The sequence below is a fragment of the Poromitra crassiceps genome (assembly GCF_964638095.1).
Source record: "Poromitra crassiceps genome assembly, chromosome: 11".
Lineage (NCBI taxonomy): Eukaryota > Metazoa > Chordata > Actinopteri > Beryciformes > Melamphaidae > Poromitra > Poromitra crassiceps.
Genome location: NC_139643.1, coordinates 13,070,800 through 13,092,041, shown reverse-complemented (window position 1 = coordinate 13,092,041; position 21,242 = coordinate 13,070,800). Strand labels below are relative to the sequence as shown.

General features: G+C 43.1%; 1 protein-coding gene across 1 annotated transcript in view; it reads left to right on the top strand.

Moving 5' to 3' along the window:
• Positions 1–17,822, top strand: part of LOC310784836 (voltage-dependent calcium channel gamma-7 subunit-like) — a gene marked incomplete at both ends in the record, with an annotated part of 62,674 nt that extends 44,852 nt beyond the window's left edge. Inside the window, one exon of the mRNA XM_083645875.1 lies at positions 17,809–17,822. Coding sequence (XP_083502001.1) covers positions 17,809–17,822 — 14 coding nt within the window. The remainder of the gene's footprint in view (positions 1–17,808) is intronic.
• Between the last annotated feature and the right edge of the window lie 3,420 nt (positions 17,823–21,242).

Here is a 21,242-nt window from a genome sequence, read left to right as displayed (position 1 = left end):
TAATATTGGGACGTTTAGAAGACGTTGGATTTTAGTTTCTTTAAAACACAACTTAAAATCGACTAAATATCAACGTCTCATGATGTTCGAATTTAACGTTGTGTGGATGTTAATATTACAATGTTTAACAGATGTTGGATTTTGGTTAATTAAAAACACAACTTAAAACCAATAAAATATCAACGTCTAATGATGTTGGGATTTTACGTTATATTGACGTTAATATTGGAACGTTTAGAAGACGTTGGATTTTAGTTTCTTTATAACACAACTTAAAATCGACTAAATGTCAACGTCTGATGATGTTAGAATTTAACGTTGTGTGGACAGTAACATTACAACGTTTACCAGACGTTGGATTTTGGTTACTTAAAAACACAATGTAAAACCAACATAATATAAACGTCTAATGATGTTGGGTTTTTACGTTATATTGATGTTAATATTGGAACGTTTAAAGACGTAGGATTTCAGTTTCTTTAAAACACAACTTAAAATCGACTAAATATCCACGTCTGATGATGTTAGAATTTAACGTTGTGGGGACGTTAATATTACAACGTTTAACAGACGTTAGATTTTTGTTATTTAAAAACACAACTTAAAACCAACATAATATCAACGTCTAATGATGTTGGGATTTTACGTTATATTGACGTTAATATTGGGATGTTTAGAAAACGTTGGATTTTAGTTACTTTATAACACAACTTAAAATCAACATAATCTCAACGTCTAATGATGTTGGAATTTTACGTTATAATGACGTTAATATTGGGATGTTTAGAAGACGTTGGATTTTAGTTACTTTATAACATAACTAAAAATCGACTAAATATCCACGTCTGATGATGTTAGAATTTAACGTTGTGGGGACGTTAATATTACAACGTTTAACAGACGTTAGATTTTTGTTATTTAAAAACACAACTTAAAACCAACATATTATCAACGTCTAATGATGTTGGGATTTTACGTTATAATGACGTTAATATTGGGATGTTTAGAAGACGTTGGATTTTAGTTACTTTATAACATAACTTAAAATCGACTAAATATCAACGTCTGATGATGTTAGAATTTGACGTTGTGTGGATGTTAATATTACAAAGTTTAACAGACGTTGGATTTTGGTTATTTAAAAACACAACTTGAAACCAACATAATATCAACGTCTAATGATGTTGGGATTTTACGTTATATTGACGTTAATATTGGGATGTTTAGAAGACGTTGGATTTTAGGTACTTTATAACACAACTTAAAATCAACATAATCTCAACGTCTAATGATGTTGGGATTTTACGTTATAATGACGTTAATATTGGGATGTTTAGAAGACGTTGGATTTTAGTTACTTTATAACACAACTTAAAATCGACTAAATATCAACGTCTGATGATGTTAGAATTTAACGTTGTGTGGATGTTAATATTACAACGTTTACCAGACGTTGGATTTTGGTTATTTAAAAACACAACTTAAAACCAACATAATATCAACGTCAGATGTCGTCAGTATTAACCGTCAACCTGACGTTGACATTAGACGTTGGACTGACATTGGATTATGGTCACGGACGTCACGACCTCCATCCAACCAAAGATCAACGTCTAATGACGTTGTGTGCCAGCTGGGTTGCGTTGCCCACAGACATTATTTGAAGCATATCGCCAAAAACCCATTCAAAAATCCCATAGACAGAAACAGTGTGGAACCAGGAAGTTCGGGACTTCCGCATTCAGCCTACAAAAATACGTCATCCCTGGACCTCTCTATTCACAGGCTCCTTTAGCTCCTAGCAGCTAGCTTCACACCGCTAGCTCTACACACAACAACCGGTCAGCTCCTCGCATGGCTTGACCTGACATCCGGCACCCGGCCGCTGGTCCCATACATCCCCCTTCCCCCTAGGAACACACCCACACACATTAGTTCCTAGTTACCACAGAGACCCCACAATACACGTTATTACCCGATTCGCTACATTATGTAGCACACTGGTATGCATACAAAATGTGCACAAAGGCACACAGACACACAGACACACACACGCACGCACACACACCCACACACACACACACACACACACACACACACACACACACACACACATGCATATTATGTAGCACACTGGTATGCATACAAAATGTGCGCAAAGGCACAGACACACAGACACACACACACGCACGCACGCACACACACACACACACACACACACACACACACACACACACATGCATATGTAGCACACTGGTATACAAACAAAAATGTGCACAAAGGCACAGACACACAGACACACACACGCACACGCACCCCCCCCCCACACACACTCACACACACACACACACACACACACACACACACACACACAGACACACACACACACCCACACACACACACACACACACACACACACACACACACACACCCACACACACACACACACACACACACACACACACACACACACACACACACACACACACAGACACACACTCACACCAGACAGATAAAATAGGTAAATTGGACAGGTATCCTGCAGAAGGAGACTGTCAAACTGGATAACAAGCGGGTAGCAGGTGTTAGTCTTCATTTGTTCACGCTCAGTGACCACACAAAGACACGGTGAGCAGCATCAGGTGTAACGTGTGATGGACCAGCATCAGGTGTAACGTGTGACTCGTGACGACGTGACTCGTCGAGTGCGCCCGCCGCACTCGATGAGTTTATATACTTTGTGATGTTCATCATCATTCAAATTTGGCTGGTGGCTTATTAAACATAGGTGCCTGTGGTGTGATGAACTCAAAATGCATATTTATTTTAACTATTAAAATAAATAAACGACTAGTTTATTAAACTTTAACTGTTTTTTTTTTTTTTACCAAATGGGGTAAAGTAAACTTCCTGCCAGCAAAACCACCACACACGACTGTTGACACACACATTGAAACTGAACAAGTTAACAGTCAAGTTAATGATAACATTTGGCTAATGGGCTAGTTCTTGTCCTTAGACTGCAAGGTCACACAGCAGCACTGCATTGGCCCAAAGCTATCAGGCTAATGAATATTCATGTAGGGAGAGGTTAGCTCATTACCTGCGGTTATAACAGCTAGTCAGGAACACAGTCAGACACTTTACCTTGCAGTGACTGCTACATCTCAAGGCTACATACATGAAATTATGACCTTCAGCCGCCTGTGCTTTGTCATGGAAAGACAAAACAAGAGTTGATCATTGACATGGTAAATACACCAGCTTCTGTTAAGTTAAGTTAAGTTAAGTTAAGTTAAGTTAAGTTAAGTTAAGTTAAGTTATCCTTTATTTATCCCCATGGGGAAATTCATCCTCTGCATTTGACCCATCCTCTACTAGGAGCCTTCCTAGAACTAGGAGCAGTGGGCAGCCACAGTGCAGCGCCCGGGGACCAACTCCAGTTCTTTTGCCAGTGCCTTGGTCAGGAGCACTGACAGGAGTATTAACCCTAACATACATGTCTTTAGGTGGTGGGAGGAAACCCGAGCACCCGTGTTTTCCACAGTCCAGCACAGATTAAGCATTGTCACAGAGGGGTGACATCAGCACCCCCCCCCCCCACACACACACACACACTGCACCCCTTTTAGTCACTTGGCATGAACACAAACACACCTACACTTGACCTCCATGGCAGATTTCAGCGTCCTATTCACCTTATGTAGCCACGCCCATTTGACCTGGTTGTGTGGTCGTTCGACGACTTCCGGCAAAAAAAAAAAAAGAAAAAAAAATGGCTGGCTGCTCCAATATAATCTAACTCTGAATTAACTAATAATTTAGCCAATTGTGTGTAACATACCAAATAAAAGCAAACGGCAATGTCTAAGAATGCAACGCCATGTAACTGGCTCGTTAATTCTCGCATTCCAAGGAATTACGTTAACGTCTGCGGGTCTTATAGACGTAAGTGGCTCGAGCTGCGCTCAGAGGACAGAAAACCTTCTGAAGCTTTCTTTGTTCAGGTATGTTTTACAAGAAAGTGCTCGTCATTGTCGACGATAACGTTATCTGACCTGGCTAACAGTGGATACTCCGCTTGCTTGCTGTGTACCGAGCTCAAGGTAGTAGGCTACATTCTTTGTTTTACACCCTGCGCTGTCCGCTACAAAAACAACTCTCTTCTTCTTGACGTTCTTTCATATTTGGCGCCGTGACCGGAACAATTTGGCCCACTGTAAGGTCTGAACATAAGGTGAATAGGGCAGAAACTGTATAGCTGCTAAGGGCTGGCAAACTTTCTGCGGACCGACCAACAAACCAACCGACAGAACGTGTCATCAGTGTCAACATGTTGATGGAGCACAATCAGCACCACAGATATAAAGATGACTGTCCACAGTACTCCATACAGTACATGATGTTACGCTCAAGGACTACAGAATACATGTCTTATATATATCATATCTGTCTATCTTAAACCCCCATCATTGTGAACAGGGGAGCAGCGTTAATCAGGGTGCTGCATTTACAGATGATGATTGTAGATACAAACATATGGGAGGGGTGGGGACAGTGGTTACCGCTATGTCTCTTTTGTCTTCATGCTGGATTATCATCCTCATCATCCTCATCTCTCTCTCTCTCTCTGTCTCTTTGTGCCTCTCAGATGTGAAGAAATGAACAAGGAATGGGAGCGATGGAATGATGTCAGTGTGTGTGTGTGTGTGTGTGTGTGTGTGTGTGTGTGTGTGTGTGTGTGCGTGTGTGCGTGTGTGCGTGTGTGTGTGTGTGTGTGTGTGTGTGTGTGTGTGTGTGTGTGTGTAGCCGTATTAGTCTAGTAGGAACGGGGGGTCCCCGCGCACCCGAAAGATATATTTTTCTAACATAGATTTTTGTACTCCTCAAGGTGTCTAATAAACAAATTTTGTTGTTACCCCGTTGAAATAGTGTCCCATGGGTCCGTTTGGCGGCCATCTTTGCGGGCATATTGCGATGTCTGATGAAAATGGATAAGGTCATAACTTTTGAACTAGACGTGATACAGAGACAAATGACACCACTTTTCTGTATGATTTCTGCATGAGGAATTGATTGAGAGGATTGTTTTAATGATTTTAACAGGTTTGGTAAAGTAAAACTCAAAAACATTTGAAAAAAGTGTCTAATTTACTCTCAAAATCTTGCAAAATAAATCTATCTACATATTAGTTCATGGGCCAGAAGGGTTGGGAATAATGCTCATATTGATTTTTGGCAAGGTATACATCTCTAGAGTTAGAAAATATGTGAGAGCATTGCACCAATTGTAGCTAAATGTGTGTTATCACTCGATTTATAACACCATGCAAAACATAATAGTTGCGGGACTTAAGGACATTTGAGGCTAAGTTCATGCAAATCAAGTCTAAAAGCACCAGATTTTGCCCAGAATTAGCCCAGGGCATGCTCTAACAATTGAACCAGAGTGCCCGAGCCGGTGACCCCCGGGGTCACCATGGCGGCCAAATCCAATATGACCACTGTCCGAAAAAGCTTTTGGCTATAACTTTTGAAAGAGATGAGCTAGAAATACAGACTTGGTGTCTATCTTATGTTTTTTGACCATTAGAAAGGTGTTGGAATGCTTATCTTTACTAGGGAAGATGTGTGTGGACCCGTAATCTGCATATTTCCAAGATGGCGGCTACATGAATATGAGTTTTACCATAACTGTTGATGCTTTTAGTAAACTCGTGTCCATTTTATGGTTTTTGAGTTTTAGAAACACATTGTAATACTCAGATGTATGATTGAATCTATCTATAGCACTCTACTTTGCATAGTAAATAGGCTACCAATATGGCTGCTATCCCTTTTCTTTTTTACATACACTTTTGTAGTTGTAAGAATGAGTTAAACTGGTGGAAACAAACAATCTACAGTATTTATCTTACATATTGTATTGAAACAATTAGACAAGTGAGTAACACTTAGGTATGTCCATGGGTTGGGGCGGTTAAGTTAGATTGAGTGTAAAGTGTTTTTTGTTTATATCCACAGCCAGATTAATCAAATATTGTTGTCTTGACCACATTGTTGGTACAGGCACTCTTGCATCCACATTGAGGTGCCACGGGCTCCAGCTTTACAGCATTCACAGCACCCACTACATGACTTTTTGCAGCTGCAAAATGGGCCAATGACATCTGGCTCAAACCAAAACTTAGAACATATGTTCAAATTAAAAATATGTTCACTCCAGAACCCTATGTTACTTTACCCCTGGATAGATCCAGAAGATATTTATGTGCCCAGTTGAGAACGGGTACCCTCCCTTTGGCTATTGAGGTTGGCAGGTTCAATTCTATTGCTGAGGAGGAGAGACTTTGTACTGTATGTGAATTAGGTGTTGTGGAAGATTAATTTCATTTTTTGTTTCATTGTACGCTATATGAGGAACCAAGATTGTCTCTATTTCAGTTAATGCAAAATAAGAAACCAAAACTATTTTGGTCAGGAGATGATGCGAAGTTGGAATGGTTGTTCAGAGATGAAGTCTTCAGTTTGGCCAGGTTTATTGGGAGGGCTTGGAAACTCAGAATGGAGAAGCTGTTCATCTGAATATATAACTCTGTCTTGTTTATGTTTGAGCGTTTTGTAGCTTGTTTGTTGATTTGTTTGTATTGTTGAACTTGAATGAGTTGTGTCTTGTAAGCCCAAACGGGCTGGGCACCTAGAATATGGTGCATGACACAGAAATAAAAATCTATCTATCTATCTATCTGCAGCAGAGAATGATGACTCAGGCTTTACTGGCATCTGAAAGATGGGTGCAGTAAGGTTCCCAAGTCTTGGTCATGGGAGTCCCAGTACCAGCCCCACGTACTGAACTCTGGATATTTTGCTGGACAGAGGTTGCCTGATTCCAGTAGAAGCTGGTCTGCAGCAGTCCCCATTTGACATGCTGAATCAGTGCATCGTGGGTGGGAGGCAAGTTCTCAAGGGCCTTGGTACCATTTGAGAAAAGCTGATGTCTGACTTCATCTACTTGGCTGGAGACACAGCTCTTGCTGGACATGACAACAACCATAATGCTTCCAGTCTTTGGACATGGACATCTGAGTTGATCGGTTCAGGCGTCCAAGGTCTCAGTGAGATCCGATGTTGCTTCCCAAGCTGCCCATCCACTCCTTTTCCCATAGCCCTGGAAGGCTGATGTAGTGGTGTCCACCCGCTATGCCGACCACCCGCAATGCCGACCTTAGGTTTAGGCGTGGGGGGTGGGAGAGGTTAGGTTTAGGGTAGGGTCTGGGGGAGGTTAGGTTTAGGCGTGGGGGCTGGGAGGGCTTAACTCCAGCCGGTCCACCGACACGCTGCACGCCGCCTCGCTCAGCTGGTTCTGCTTGTGGGCTATCGGCATTGCGGCCTGTCGGCACACAGACGCGGCACCGATGTAGTATCATATCCTTTTAGCACATGGAAGAGATGTAATGCCAGTGATCTCTGGGGACCAAGATCATTGCAGATTTTGTGAACATACTGTAAATGTACTTTCCACATGTGAAGCCGATCCAGTGCTCTGTGAGGCCTAATGTGTAGAAGAAGCGTATTGCAAGTATTACAACATCACTGTCGGACGTATGGATCCTGAGTTTCTATGGCTACTGGCCGCAGCATGTGCCAGGTGCTATAAATCATTCTACTGTAGTGTCTGCTTCAGGATGGTTACAAGGCTGAAGTGCAGATATGTCATATTCAGATCTGTTGGAAAGTATAACATCCTTCTTGGTAGAAAAGAGGAGTTCATCCCAAAACCCTGGTCGCCCTCACCTTAGGGTTGTCATGTACAGCAAAAGCTGTGGCTCCAGCCAAGTAGATGATGCTAGACATTGGCTTTTTTCAAATGCATCAAGAGAACCTGCCTCCCACCCAAGATGCACTGATTCAGCATGTCAAATGGGGACTGCTGCAGGCCAGCTTCTACTGGAATCAGGCAACCTCTGTCCAGCAAAATATTCAGAGTTCAGGACGTGGTGCTGCTACTGGGACTCCATGACCAAGACTTTGGAACCTTACTGGACCCATCTTCCAGATGCCAGTAAAGCCTGAGCAATCATTCTCTGCTGCGTCTGCAAAAAGTCATGTAGTGAGTGCTGTGAATGTTGTAAAGCTGGAGCACGTGGCACCTCAATGTGGATGCAAGAGTGCCTGTACCAACAATGAGGGTCGAGACAACAATATTTTAGTAATCTGGCTGTGGATATAAGGATATAAACAAAAACCACTTGTCATCTGAAGTCTTTTATGCAAAATCAGTCACCCTGGTAAATCAAAAGGACTGAGCACTTCTAACTCAATTCAACCCATGGACATAAGTAGGCTACTACTCACTTGTACATATAGGCACCAATATATGTTTTGTTCTGTTGTTTTTGTTTCTGATATTGTAATATTTTGTTCAAATTCTAAACACCTTTGATCAGTATTGATAGCATTTCACATTTATTGAGAGCATTGATGCATAGACTGGCTATTACCTGTATCAATGGGAATGGGTTCTACTCTATTTGTCTAATTGTTTCAATAAAATCTGTAAGATACATACTGTAGATTGTTTGTTTCCACCAGTTTGATGGTAACTTATTCTTACAACTCTACACTCAATCTGGGTGAAAGTGTATGTAAAAAAAAAACGGTTAGCGGCCATATTGGTAGCCTACTTACTATGCAAAGTAGAGTGCTATAGATAGATTAAATCATACATCTGAGTATTACAATGTGTTTTCTAAAACTCAAAAACCATAAAATGGACACGAGTTTACTAAAAGCATCAACAGTTATGGTAAAACTCATATTCAGGTAGCCGCCATCTTGGAAATATGCAGAGTACGGGTCCACACACATCTTCCCTAGTAAAGATAAGCATTCCAACACCTTATGGTAAAAAAAAACATAAGATAGACACCAAGTCTGTATTTCTAGCTCATCTCTTTCAAAAGTTATAGCCAAAAGCTTTTTCGGACAGTGGTCATATTGGATTTGGCCGCCATGGTGACCCCGGGGGTCACCGGCTCGGGCACTCTGGTTCAATTGTTAGAGCATGCCCTGGGCTAATTCTGGGCAAAATCTGGTGCTTTTAGACTTGATTCGCATGAACTTAGCCTCAAATGTCCCTAAGTCCCGCAACTATTATGTTTTGCATGGTGTTATAAATCGAGTGATAACACACATTTAGCTACCATTGGTGCAATGCTCTCACATATTTTCTAACTCTAGAGATGTATACCTTGCCAAAAATCAATATGAGCATTATTCCCAACCCTTCTGGCCCATGAACTAATATGTAGATAGATTTATTTTGCAAGATTTTGAGAGTAAATTAGACACTTTTTTCAAATGTTTTTGAGTTTTTTCTATACAAACCTGTTAAAATCATTCAAACAACCCTCTCAATCAATTCCTCATGCAGAAATCATACAGAAAAGTGGTGTCATTTGTCTCTGTATCACATCTAGTTAAAAAGTTATGACCCTTATCCATTTTCATCAGACATCGCAATATGCCCGCAAAGATGGCCGCCAAACGGACCCATGGGACACTATTTCAACGGGGTAACAACAAAATTTGTTTATTAGACACCTTGAGGAGTACAAAAATCTATGTTAGAAAAATATATATTTCGGGTGCGCGGGGACCCCCCGTTCCTACTAGACTATATAGGATAGATGATATGAATGAAAGACAGATAGGGTTAGCTGTGCTCAGATGGCGGCACACTACCACATAACCTCCTGACCCTGTCACAAACTCATGAGCACACACACAAGACATCTCATTACCATTACTCACACAGCCCAGTGACCCTGCTGCTCTGACACACACACACACACACACACACACACACACACACACACACGCAGACACACACATACACACACACACACACACACACACACACATACACACGCAGACACACACACACACACACACACACACACACACACACACACGCAGACACACGCACACACACACACACACACACACACACACACACACACACACACACTGTGGCCTACAAAATAACCCTGCAACTGGAGGCAGAACTCGCTATCTTCGGCTGCTCTGAGTCATCTCTGAACTTCCCTATACAGCTGTGCAACAATCTCTGACACTCGGGACAACTGTCACCAAAAAACTAATTCCGAAAGAATGGAAGTCCTCCTCTTCACCTTCTTTTCAGGTGTGGCTGATGGACATGATCTCTGTTATACAGATGGAGAGGTTAGAGGTGACGGATGGCTCTCTCATGGACCCCTTGCGTGGGATCCCTTGCACAATATCTTTTACAAACACATCAGCACCTTATGCGGCTGCAGCACCATGTTGTAATGTTGAATTTCAATGATGTATGTATTTTTGTTTCTTTGTCTTGTTTTTCCTTTCTTTCTTGTGTCTGAGTTTGTTTTTTCTTGTTTGTGTATTATAGTTCTATACAAAATTTTAAATAAAATAAAATAAAAATACATAATATATAGCGTTGCACAGCTGTGGTCTATCTCAGTGTTGACTTCGGCTAAACTGCTAAGATATGAAATAAGCACCAAGCTGTGATGATCTATAAGAGCGCTGGCCAGATCGCTCTCAAATGCAATAAAATGTGTCCATCTGACACATTAGTAAAACAACAGAATCTTAGCTTCAATAAGTATGAGTTGATTTAGACTGATTTAAAATACACACACAACTCAACACAACTTGATTCAACATAATGGTTGGAATTAGGGCTGCACAATTAATCGTATTTCATCGTCATCGCAATATGAACATGTGCAATAAACACATCGCAAAGACTGCCCGAAACGCAATGAATAACAAAAGTGGTTTTATTTACATGCGTCATGCATTCCCACTCAGCATCTGATCATTTTGTCTTGTGTTGTAAATCCAGCGTACACCTTTCCCTTGCAACAGTGCGCTCCGCCCCTCTGCCAAAGCCCAAACACGCTGTGTGTAATTTCAGCTAGAGTCAGTGTGTATTTCATTTCTTTATTCAGTGGGCATAGGCTATGTTTGGGGCCTATGTTAGCATTATTAAAGCAGAAAGACATAGGAACTGTATAGCTAATATGCATACTTTAATATTTGTTTATTTATGGCAAGTCATATCGTCATCGCTATATTGAACAATGTTATCGCACATCGCAGATTTTCTTCATATCGTGCAGGCCTAGTTGGAACAGCGATTGAACAATAGTTGAACACACTCACTCACTCACACACACACATGCGCCGGACACACACACACACACACACACACACACACACACACACACACACACACACACGCACACTCACACACACTCATACACACTCATACACACTCATTCTCATGAGCTCCTGACTCAATCTGTCTATGGGTGATTTCCAGGTCAATCTCTTGTCCTCCAGTTGTGCTTGTCTCATGACATTGCTCACTGTCTGACACACACACACACACACACACGCACACGCACACGCACACGCACACACACACGCACGCACGCACGCACGCACGCACACGCACACGCACGCGCACGCGCACACACACACACACACACACACACACACACACACACACACACACACACACACACTGTATAGACATGCAATAAAAGATAAGCCAGTCATTACAGCCATGAATGGTCAATATATGTATATTAATTTGAATATAGTCTCAGCTGGTTCCACTTTTTAAAATCTCTTCCTTAACATGTTGTCACATTTTTAAACTGCCACATGTGGGATGAAGTTGTGTTGAATTCAATTGAAATTCACACAGCAGATTTGGATGGTGATTGGAAAAAATGTGACACCTACTGTGACAAAATGATTGTTGCCACTTGCCATGAAAGAAAAACGTCATTGTTGAATATTACTATTGAAGTTATTGGTTATCTTCCTTGAGAGAGAATATTATACTAGTGATTAAATCCTCTAAACCCGATACTATTATGTAGCCTTTACTTGCATAGTATCAGTTTAGAGGATTTAATCACTTGTCATATTTAAAATAGTCAGCAAACAAGTGTCTTTCCATGATATGAATGTTACACTACAACATCACAGCTTTTAACATAACCCCTGCTGCTACTCCGTTTCTGCCACTTCAGCTGAAAGTTGACAGAGAGGAAGAGAGAGAGGGGGAGGGGGGGAGGGAGGGAGGAGAAGACAGGAGATGAGGTTAAGAGGTTGAGTGTGGAAAGAGGAGGGGGTGTAAATGGAGGGAGAGGGAGATGTGTGAGAGGGGAGGAGAGATGAAGGCATTTATAGGCTATATTAAACGGTGCAACATGAGTGGTTTTCACAACAAACTCCAACACCTACTAAATTCATGTCACTCATGTTATCAAGAACTAACCAAATGTTCTTTGGTTTGAGACAGGATCACCTCTGGGCTAATTAAGTCTCTCTCTATGGCAAGCGGTTTTAATTTTTTACACGTAAACTTGGGCCATTTTGTTGTTTGGTGGTGTATTTTTTCGGATTGGCGAGGGCTGCTTTCTAGAGTCGTCATTTTGCACCGATGCTCAACAACCACACAGGGACTAAAGGTGCTCTTATGCTCGAGCAAAGCTCCGTGGGGGTGGGGCCCCGCGAGTCTCCGTAGTCACCGTGCAGACCTCGCACTGGGGCAGATGCCATTATACTCAGAAAGTGATCACCATGTATTGTACAATGGTGAAAACAGCCCGTGAAAAGTCGCAATGAAACGCTGTGCAGTACTGAGTGCGCTTTCACTCTCAAACGACCGCACATCAGCACATGAAGGACTCACCAAACTTGTTTTTACTGAAAGCCGTTTTTACTACTCAGCCCTGATAGCCTACTATTCTGTGCTGCTTTTAATCTCTCTCAATAATGCTCTTAACACAACACATTTACTTGGTGAAATGACTAAAAACGAACAGTTGCAAATCTAAGTTTATAGCCTACCACATGGGTCAAGAAATGTGGCGAAAACACAGCTCAGTGTTCAGGGCTCAATGGTTTGAATGCGGCCATGTTTGGAGAGAAGCTCGCGCTGTTAGAAAAAATATCAGGCACAACGCGAGCGGCCACTGGAGCTAGCGAATAACCACGCCCAACAAATTTACGTAATTTGACGGGCCCGCCCCTCGCTCCACCCCCGCGCCCTTTACGGCAGGGTGAGCATAATTCAGCCTTAAGCCATCGAAGAAGATGCAGAGAGACCGATTTCTACAACAGCAGTGCATGGCCTCAATAGACCAGAATGCAACACAGCCACGTTGAGTTTATGGCCTCAATAGACCAGAATGCAACACAGCCACATGACATGTTGAGTTTATAGGCTCGTTTGAGTTGACTGCCGCCTCGCCTGGAAAGCAGACGAGAGCAGGCGAGCACAGTCAGGCGAGGCGGCCACAAGTCGAACACCCCCGCAGCACACTCGCTGCTGCTTTTCTTCTTCTACAGTTTTGTTTAACAGCGGTTTGTAAACAGATTAAAACATGCATTAGCGCCACCCACACTCACTGCTCAAATGACACAGCCCTTCAGATTCCTTATTTTTATTTTTATGTAGGCATTACAGGTGGTATTTCTGTAAAATATGGAGTGACAGCTTGGAATAGATATAAAATTGAAGTTTCTACACTTCACTGTGGGTTTGTGATGCACCTGTGTTGAACCAATGGGCGCTCAGCTTGATGCGTTTCTCGTCATCCTCTGTCATCCGCAGTCGGGCGCAGTTGGTGGGGAGCAACTGTGGCGCCTCGCTCCAAATCTGCGCCCGCCTCGCTCTCACGAGAGTCCCGTGGCTCACACAGTCGGGCAGGCGGAGCAAGTCGGACAACTTTCTAACCATCATGCAACGGGGCAAGCAAGGCGCTGGTCGAATCTGCGCAGAATTTGCTCATCTCAAACGAGCCTTATGGCCTCAGTAGACCAGAATGCAACACAGCCACATGACATGTTGAGTTTATGGCCTCAATAGACCAGAATGCAACACAGCCACATGACATGTTGAGTTTATGGCCTCAATAGACCAGAATGCAACACAGCCACATGTTGAGTTTATGGCCTCAATAGACCAGAATGCAACACAGCCACATGACATGTTGAGTTTTGAGTGAAGGGCAAATGTATTTCTGCGTCAAAGTACGGCTGTTATTGTTCTGCCCCTACAAGTTTAGTTTAGTTTGTTTAGAATCTAAACAATCTCAACTTTAGATTGTTTATAGCTGTAGCACGCCCTGTACCTTTAAGAAACAGACCTTCCTCTGACATCTGCTATGTGATTGGCTCACAAGTGATCACAGGATAGGAAGTGACTTCATGGAAGCAGTCATCAGCTCCACAGTTTAGATGCTGTTCTTTATTTTTCCTGTTTGCTCAAGCGACGTCTTTTCACAAGATTCTCAGTAAAAACCTCCAAATCAACACCTTTGCCACAGGGTTTTTCTGGGACAGTTTCTCTGGTTGGATAGCTAGCATGTACAGCTAGTGAGGCCAATACAGTTCTATTAAAATTTTAATGGGTGTATTAACTTTGCAATAGGGTGCTGGATGTGACAAACTGAAAGCTTAATATGTCAAACACTGTCAGCACCAGTGAGCAAAGTTATTTCCAAACTTGCAGTTACTCACAGTGTTGCTCTGAAAGATGTACTCACAGTTAGGGATGTAACGATAACCAGTTTGAATGATAACCATGATAAAATTCCTTGCAATAACCGTACCGTTTAAAATTTTCATTATCATGAAAACCGCGGTAATGTGATTACCGTGTTACCATGATTACAGTGCTTTGAAAAACATGGTAAATACTGTCCTTTATCAACCAAAGTTGGCAACCGTCTCCCAGATGCAAACGCGCAGCCTTGGAGAAATGATTTCAGTGAGTGTATCAATCCTTTTTGGATCTGAGTTTTCAATATAAAACTTGGTGAAATGATTTCTGTGAGTGTATTAGTACTTTTTTAACATTTTTAGCATTTTTTTGCCTGCCTATTTGTTTGGTGGAAAGTTGTTCTTTGACATGAAGTTGATTCAATGTGAGAAAAGAAAAGTAGCTTTGATGTAGCAAGCTGCTTTTGCCATGTTGCTCATAGCTTAGCTTGCTACATTTCTCTGGGGATAGCTTCAATGTAGTTTAGCTATATTTAATCGAGAGTAACTGATAGCTTAGCTTACTACATTTTCCAAGTAGCTTGCCCATCACTGCCTATGACACTACAACCATTAAAGGAATAAAGTACCGTAAATTTCGGACTATAAGCCGCGGCTTTTTCCCCATTTTTTGGCCCTGCGGCTTATATAACGGTGCGGCTTATCTATGGATTTTTACAGCTAACGGCCACTCGGGGACCTCCTAAATCTATGGATTTTACAGGTTACAGTCGGGAGCGGGAGGCCGGAAAAGGCCGGAAAAGAGTGAGACAGGTAGCGCGCAAAAGTAAAAGCGGAACCGGAACCGAGAGTGAGAGATAGAGAACGAGAGCAAGACAGACAGACATTACGAGAGCGAGACAGTAGCGAGACAAAGGAACGACAACAACAACAACAAAGGATCATGCACAAACCCTCATCATGGAAAAGTTTCATCGCTCAAGTTTGCGAGTGGATCCTGACAGCGTGGAGGAGTGTCAAAACATCCACGATCACCAACGGGTTCCGAAAGGCTGGACTGCTGCGTGATGAAGAGGAGGACGCCGCCACACCTGAGGCCCTTCAGAGGCTGTTCGATTCCGACAGTGACGAAGAGGAGTTCGTTGGTTTTGAGAGCGACAACGAAGGAGAGAGGAGAGTGGCTGACGAAGCCACCCTGAACCTCTTCGTTTCCGACACTGAAGATGAGGACTTTGGTGGTTTTAGTATGCAGGAAGAAGACGAAGATGAGGATTAGTGACTTGACTTTTCTGGTTACAGCCGTGTGCTGCACCTTAGCCTAAAAGATGAAGACGAGGATTAATGACTTTTCTGGTAGGCTGATTACCGTATATTTTAAGCAGCCATGTTGAAAACCACTGCTGTAGATCACTGCCGGTACGTGCGCTGGGAGCGCACCGTTTAAGTTTGAAAGTTGAAAAGTTTGTGTGTCTGAAACGCTATGTGATACAGTACAGTTTACACAGCACAGTACATGTTCTGTAGCTACTATTGCACTAAATGGTAACACTGTTAACAAATGTTAATAAATGGGGGCTTCCTCAAACAGCCATCTCTTTCCCGACAATCCCCTCTGTGCACGAACCCTTACATATGGTAATTAAACATTAAAACACCTGCGGCTTATAGTCCAGTGCGGCTTATACAGTATATGTACACATCATTCAATTTAGCTCCTGCGGCTTATATTCAGGTGCGCCTTATAGTGCGGAAATTACGGTAGTTTTTTTTTTCACAAATGAAGGCTCTGTATGTTCAGTGTTTTTGCTTCCCATTGGAATAAAACAAATTCAACTCTAACTGGTGTCTAACCATATTTGTGGTGCTGAAAACTGCTTGAAAAATAGCTGCCATTGTCATCAGACTGCCCATCTTCAATGCCCCAACAGCGCTTGTGTCATAGGAATAAACTATATGGGGTCAATTAGTCCAGTTCATAGTTTTGTTGGATTTTGGGGGGGATTAGGAAAACTATTTATTTGGAAACCTTCTAGTGTAACACATCAGAAAATGTATGATGCTATAATGGTACAGTATAAAGGTTATGGTTGGATATTTGACATTTCTATGTCCCATACAGCCATATGCCCATATGGTGTAAATTGGGTAAACTGTGCCGAAATTGGGCTCTCTCAGCCCTTCTGGGGCAGTTTAGGAGAAAACAATTGTCGTTTTTGCTTGAAAACACCAATCCATTTTGAGAGGAACTGGCCCCCCGAAGCCGCAGAGGGCTCAAATTCGGTGCCCATGATCAGAATGCCCATGCGATCCACTGTGCCGAATGTCAGTGCTCTGGAACCTTCTGGGGCACTTTAGTAGTAGTAGTAGTAGTAGTTTATTTGTCATTGCATAAGAATTTACACAACGAAATTCCAGGCTCCCCATCGTGCAACCATTCAGTACAATACAATACAATCACAATCACCAATTAAATAACAATTCACCAAAGCAATTCACCAGGCGCCACAGTATATAGACACAGACTATTAATAGTAGCAGCAGTATGATAAATAGTATATAGTAATAATAAAGTCTGTGATAAATGGCAATAGTATAATAATTATAGTATGGCATACATAATTATTTAATAATTATGTAATAGTTTGAGGTATGGTAATAATATAATAATATAGTTCATGATAATAGCAGCAGTGTGATAATCTATAGTATCTAATAATAATGACAGTGGTATGATAATTTACAGTATATAATAATAATGACGGTGAGGAACAGATGAGTGGTTATTTGGAAAGTGATTTGTTGAGTAGTGTGACGGCCTTTGGGTAAAAAGAGTTCTGGAGTCTGGATGTGCGTGTTTTGAGTGATCTGTATCGCCTACCGGAAGGAAGGAGGGTGAACAGGTGATGACCGGGGTGAGTAGTGTCTTTGAGAATGTTTTTAGTCCTGTTAAGGCAGCGGGTGTTGTATGTGTCGACAAGGGTGGGAAGTTGTGTCCTGATTATTTTTCCTGCTGTTTTGATGATGTTGTGGAGTGGTTTACTGTCCTGAGCTGTGCAACTGCCGTACCAGGCAGTGAAGGCATATGTGAGCATGCTCTCCACTGCACACCTGTAAAAAGAAATTAGTAAATCCATTCTTATGTGTGTCTTTTTCAATAGTCTGAGGAAGTACAGTCTTTTTTGTGCTTTCTTTGTTGTTGCTGTGTGTTGTGTCCAGGTGGCGTCCTCTGAGATGTTAATTCCGAGGTATTTGAAGGTTGGTACTCTCTCCACGGGCTCGTTATTGATCAGTAGTTGTGCTGCAGGTTGATTATTTTTTCTCCTAAAATCCATGATTATTTCCTTTGTCTTTTTTGTGTTGAGATCGAGGTTGTTGGAGGCGGACCAATCCACGACACACTGGACTTCCTGCCTGTATGCGGTCTCGTTGTTGTTTTTGATAAGGCCTATGATGGCAGTATCATCCGCAAACTTGATCAGGGCGGTGGAGTTGTGGGAAGCCAGGCAGTCGTGTGTGTACAGTGTGTAGAGCAGAGGGCTGAGGACCCGCCCTTGTGGGGTACCGGTGCTGATGGAGAGAGGAGAAGAGGTGTGTGTGCCAAGCCGTACTGATTGGCGGCGGTCTGACAGGAAGTCCAATATCCATCTGCAGATGGAGTGATGCAGGCCGATGTTGAGTAACTTGGAAATTAGTGTCTGGGGGATTATTGTGTCAAAAGCGGAGCTGTAGTCAATGAAGAGTATTCTGGCATAGGTGTTCGGTTGTTCTAGGTGAGTCAGTGTGATGTGTAGTAGTGTGGCGACTGCGTCGTCTGTGGATCTGTTTGGCCGGTATGCAAATTGGTGTTCATCTAGCAACGGGGGAATACAGGACTTGATGTGTTTTGAGACAAGTTTTTCAAAACATTTGGATGCTATGGATGTTAGTGCTATTGGTCTGTAGTCCTTTAGGCTATTGGGAGTTTTGGTTTTTGGGACTGGGATGATGGTAGCCTCCTTGAACTTGGATGGAACGATGCACTGTGCCAGTGATAGGTTAAAGATGTCAGTCAGTACCTCTGTCAGTTGTTGGGCACAGTGTTTTAGTACCTTTCCAGGCACTCCGTCAGGGCCTGTAGCCTTCCTTTGGTTGACAGCCTGGAGAACACGTCTCACCTCACCCTCAGTTAGGGTGGGGTTCAGGTTGCTTTCAGGAGACAGCGTGGTGGGGGGTGCAGCCGCCCCATCCTGGGACTGCTGCCAATCAAAGCGGGCATAAAAGATGTTAAGTTCTTCTGCTAGTGTGTTGCTACCGCTGATGGAATTGTCCTGTCCTCCTTTGTAGTTTGTTATTTCCTGTACGCCTCTCCAAACCTGTCTTGTGTCGTTGCAGTCAAGTGATTCCTCTATCTTATGTCTATGTGCTGTTTTTGCATTTTTAATTGCTTTTTTGAGGTTAGCTCTAGTGCTGTTATAAAGTTCTTTATTTCCAGATCTATATGCTTTGTTCCGTTCCTTCAACAGCACCCGTACCTCTCTGTTCATCCATGGTTTGTCATTGGGAAAACTGCGAATTTGTTTAATGACAGTCACTCTTTCTAGTTTCTACACAGCACTTAATGTAAAACAGAACATAGGATGTGTAGTCCTCCAAGCTGTTTTGCGCAAAGAGTTTCCAGTTTGTGTTTTCAAAGCAATCTTGTAGCTGTTCTGTACTTCCTTCGGGCCACGTTGTTACAGTTTTAATAGTTGCTTTTGACCTCTTTATAATGGGAATATATGCTGGAGTTAACAAGATTGGGAGGTGATCTGATGCACCAAGATGGGGGAGAGTTTTGGCTTTATAGCTGTGCTTGATATTTGTGTAGACCTTGTCCAATATATTTTTCCCCCTCGTTGGACACTTAACATGTTGCCCAAATTTGGGGAGTACAGTTCTCAGATCAGTTTTGTTAAAATCCCCTGCTAGAATACAAACTCCATCGGGGTGGGCTGTTTGCTGTTTGTTGACAGCAGTTAGCAGATGGCTTAGCGCTAGCTTGGCATTAGCGTCCGGGGCAATGTAAACAGCTGTGATTATAACTGCACTGAATTCCCGTGGTAAATAGAAGGGGCGACATTTAATGGTGATGAATTCTGCGTCTGGAGAGCAGTGTCTATCAATCACTGTGGCGTCTGTGCACCATCCTTCGTGAACATAAATACATAGGCCTCCACCTCTGGTCTTACCGGAGTTAATGTCTCTGTCGCTACGATACATTGTGCGGCCTGCTAGCTCCGTAGCCTCATCTGGAATTGATGCGCTGAGCCAGGTCTCAGTTATCACTGCTACACAGCAGTCTTTTAGTTTCCCAATCGCTTGAAAATCCAGTCTCAAGTCATCCATTTTGTTTGGGAGTGAGCGAGCATTCGCAAGGTAGAGGCTGGGTAGAGCAGGTCTGTGGGGTGCATGGCGTAGCCGTTGGTGGACGCCTGCACGGCACCCCCGCTTCTGTTTCCTCTCTCTCCTCGGGCTCCTTCGCCAGGCGGGCGGCAGCGTAATCCACGGAGAGTCCGGGGCTCTGGCGATCTCAGCTGGGATGTGTTGAGTCTGGTGCTGCGTACTGGTAGAGAGGCTCTGGCACAGCGTGCCAATGTGCAGTAGATCTTGCCGGGTGTATGCATAGTTACCGAGTGCATTCGCCGTGAGTAGGAGGAAGAATATCCAAATAAAACACACAAAAACACCCGAGGGAAAGGGAGCTCCAAGCCGCTGCGCTACTGCGCGCCGCCATCTTGCCACCATCACGTCACGTCATCAGTGAGGTGAGATACATTTTAGGAGAATTTTTTTTTCGTTTTTGCTTGTAAACACCAATCCATTTTGAGAGGAACTGGCCCCCCGAAGCCGCAGAGGGCTCAAATTCGGTGCCCATGATCAGAATGCCCATGCGATCCACTGTGCCGAATGTCAGTGCTCTGGAACCTTCTGGGGCAGTTTAGGAGAAAAAAATTGTCGTTTTTGCTTGAAAACACCAATCCATTTTGAGAGGAACTGGCCCCCCGAAGCCGCAGAGGGCTCAAATTCGGTGCCCATGATCAGAATGCCCATGCGATCCACTGTGCCGAAATTGGGCGCTCTGGGCCCTTCTGGGGCAGTTTAGGAGAAAAAAATTGTCGTTTTTGCTTGAAAACACCAATCCATTTTGAGAGGAACTGGCCGCCCGAAGCCGCAGAGGGCTTGAATTCGGTGCCCATGATCAGAATGCCCATGCGATCCACTGTGGCGAATTTCAGTGCTCTGGGGCCTTGCTGGCCCTTAAACACTCAAAAAGGAAAGCCTGTTGTGGTACCGGTAGTTCAACTTCAAGTTCAAGTTCAATTTTATTCATGTCCCGTGAGGGCAAATTGGTTTACAAAGTAGTGTTTTTTAGAAATACATTCAGATTGGGATAACACACAGTATTACTGTTCAGTAACCAGGCACACTTGCAAATATTGTACAATACATATCATTTGTTGGAATATGCATGGGTTATAATAGGTCGTTGCTACTGCTGCTGAAGGTCGCCGCGTGCGCAGCACCCAGGCTGCCGCCCCAGCCCACGACACAGTCAGGCCTGCCGTTGCAGGCCGGTTGGTCGTTGGGGAGGGAGGCAAGAAGAGGGCTGAGGGAGACGGCTGGGGGGGGGC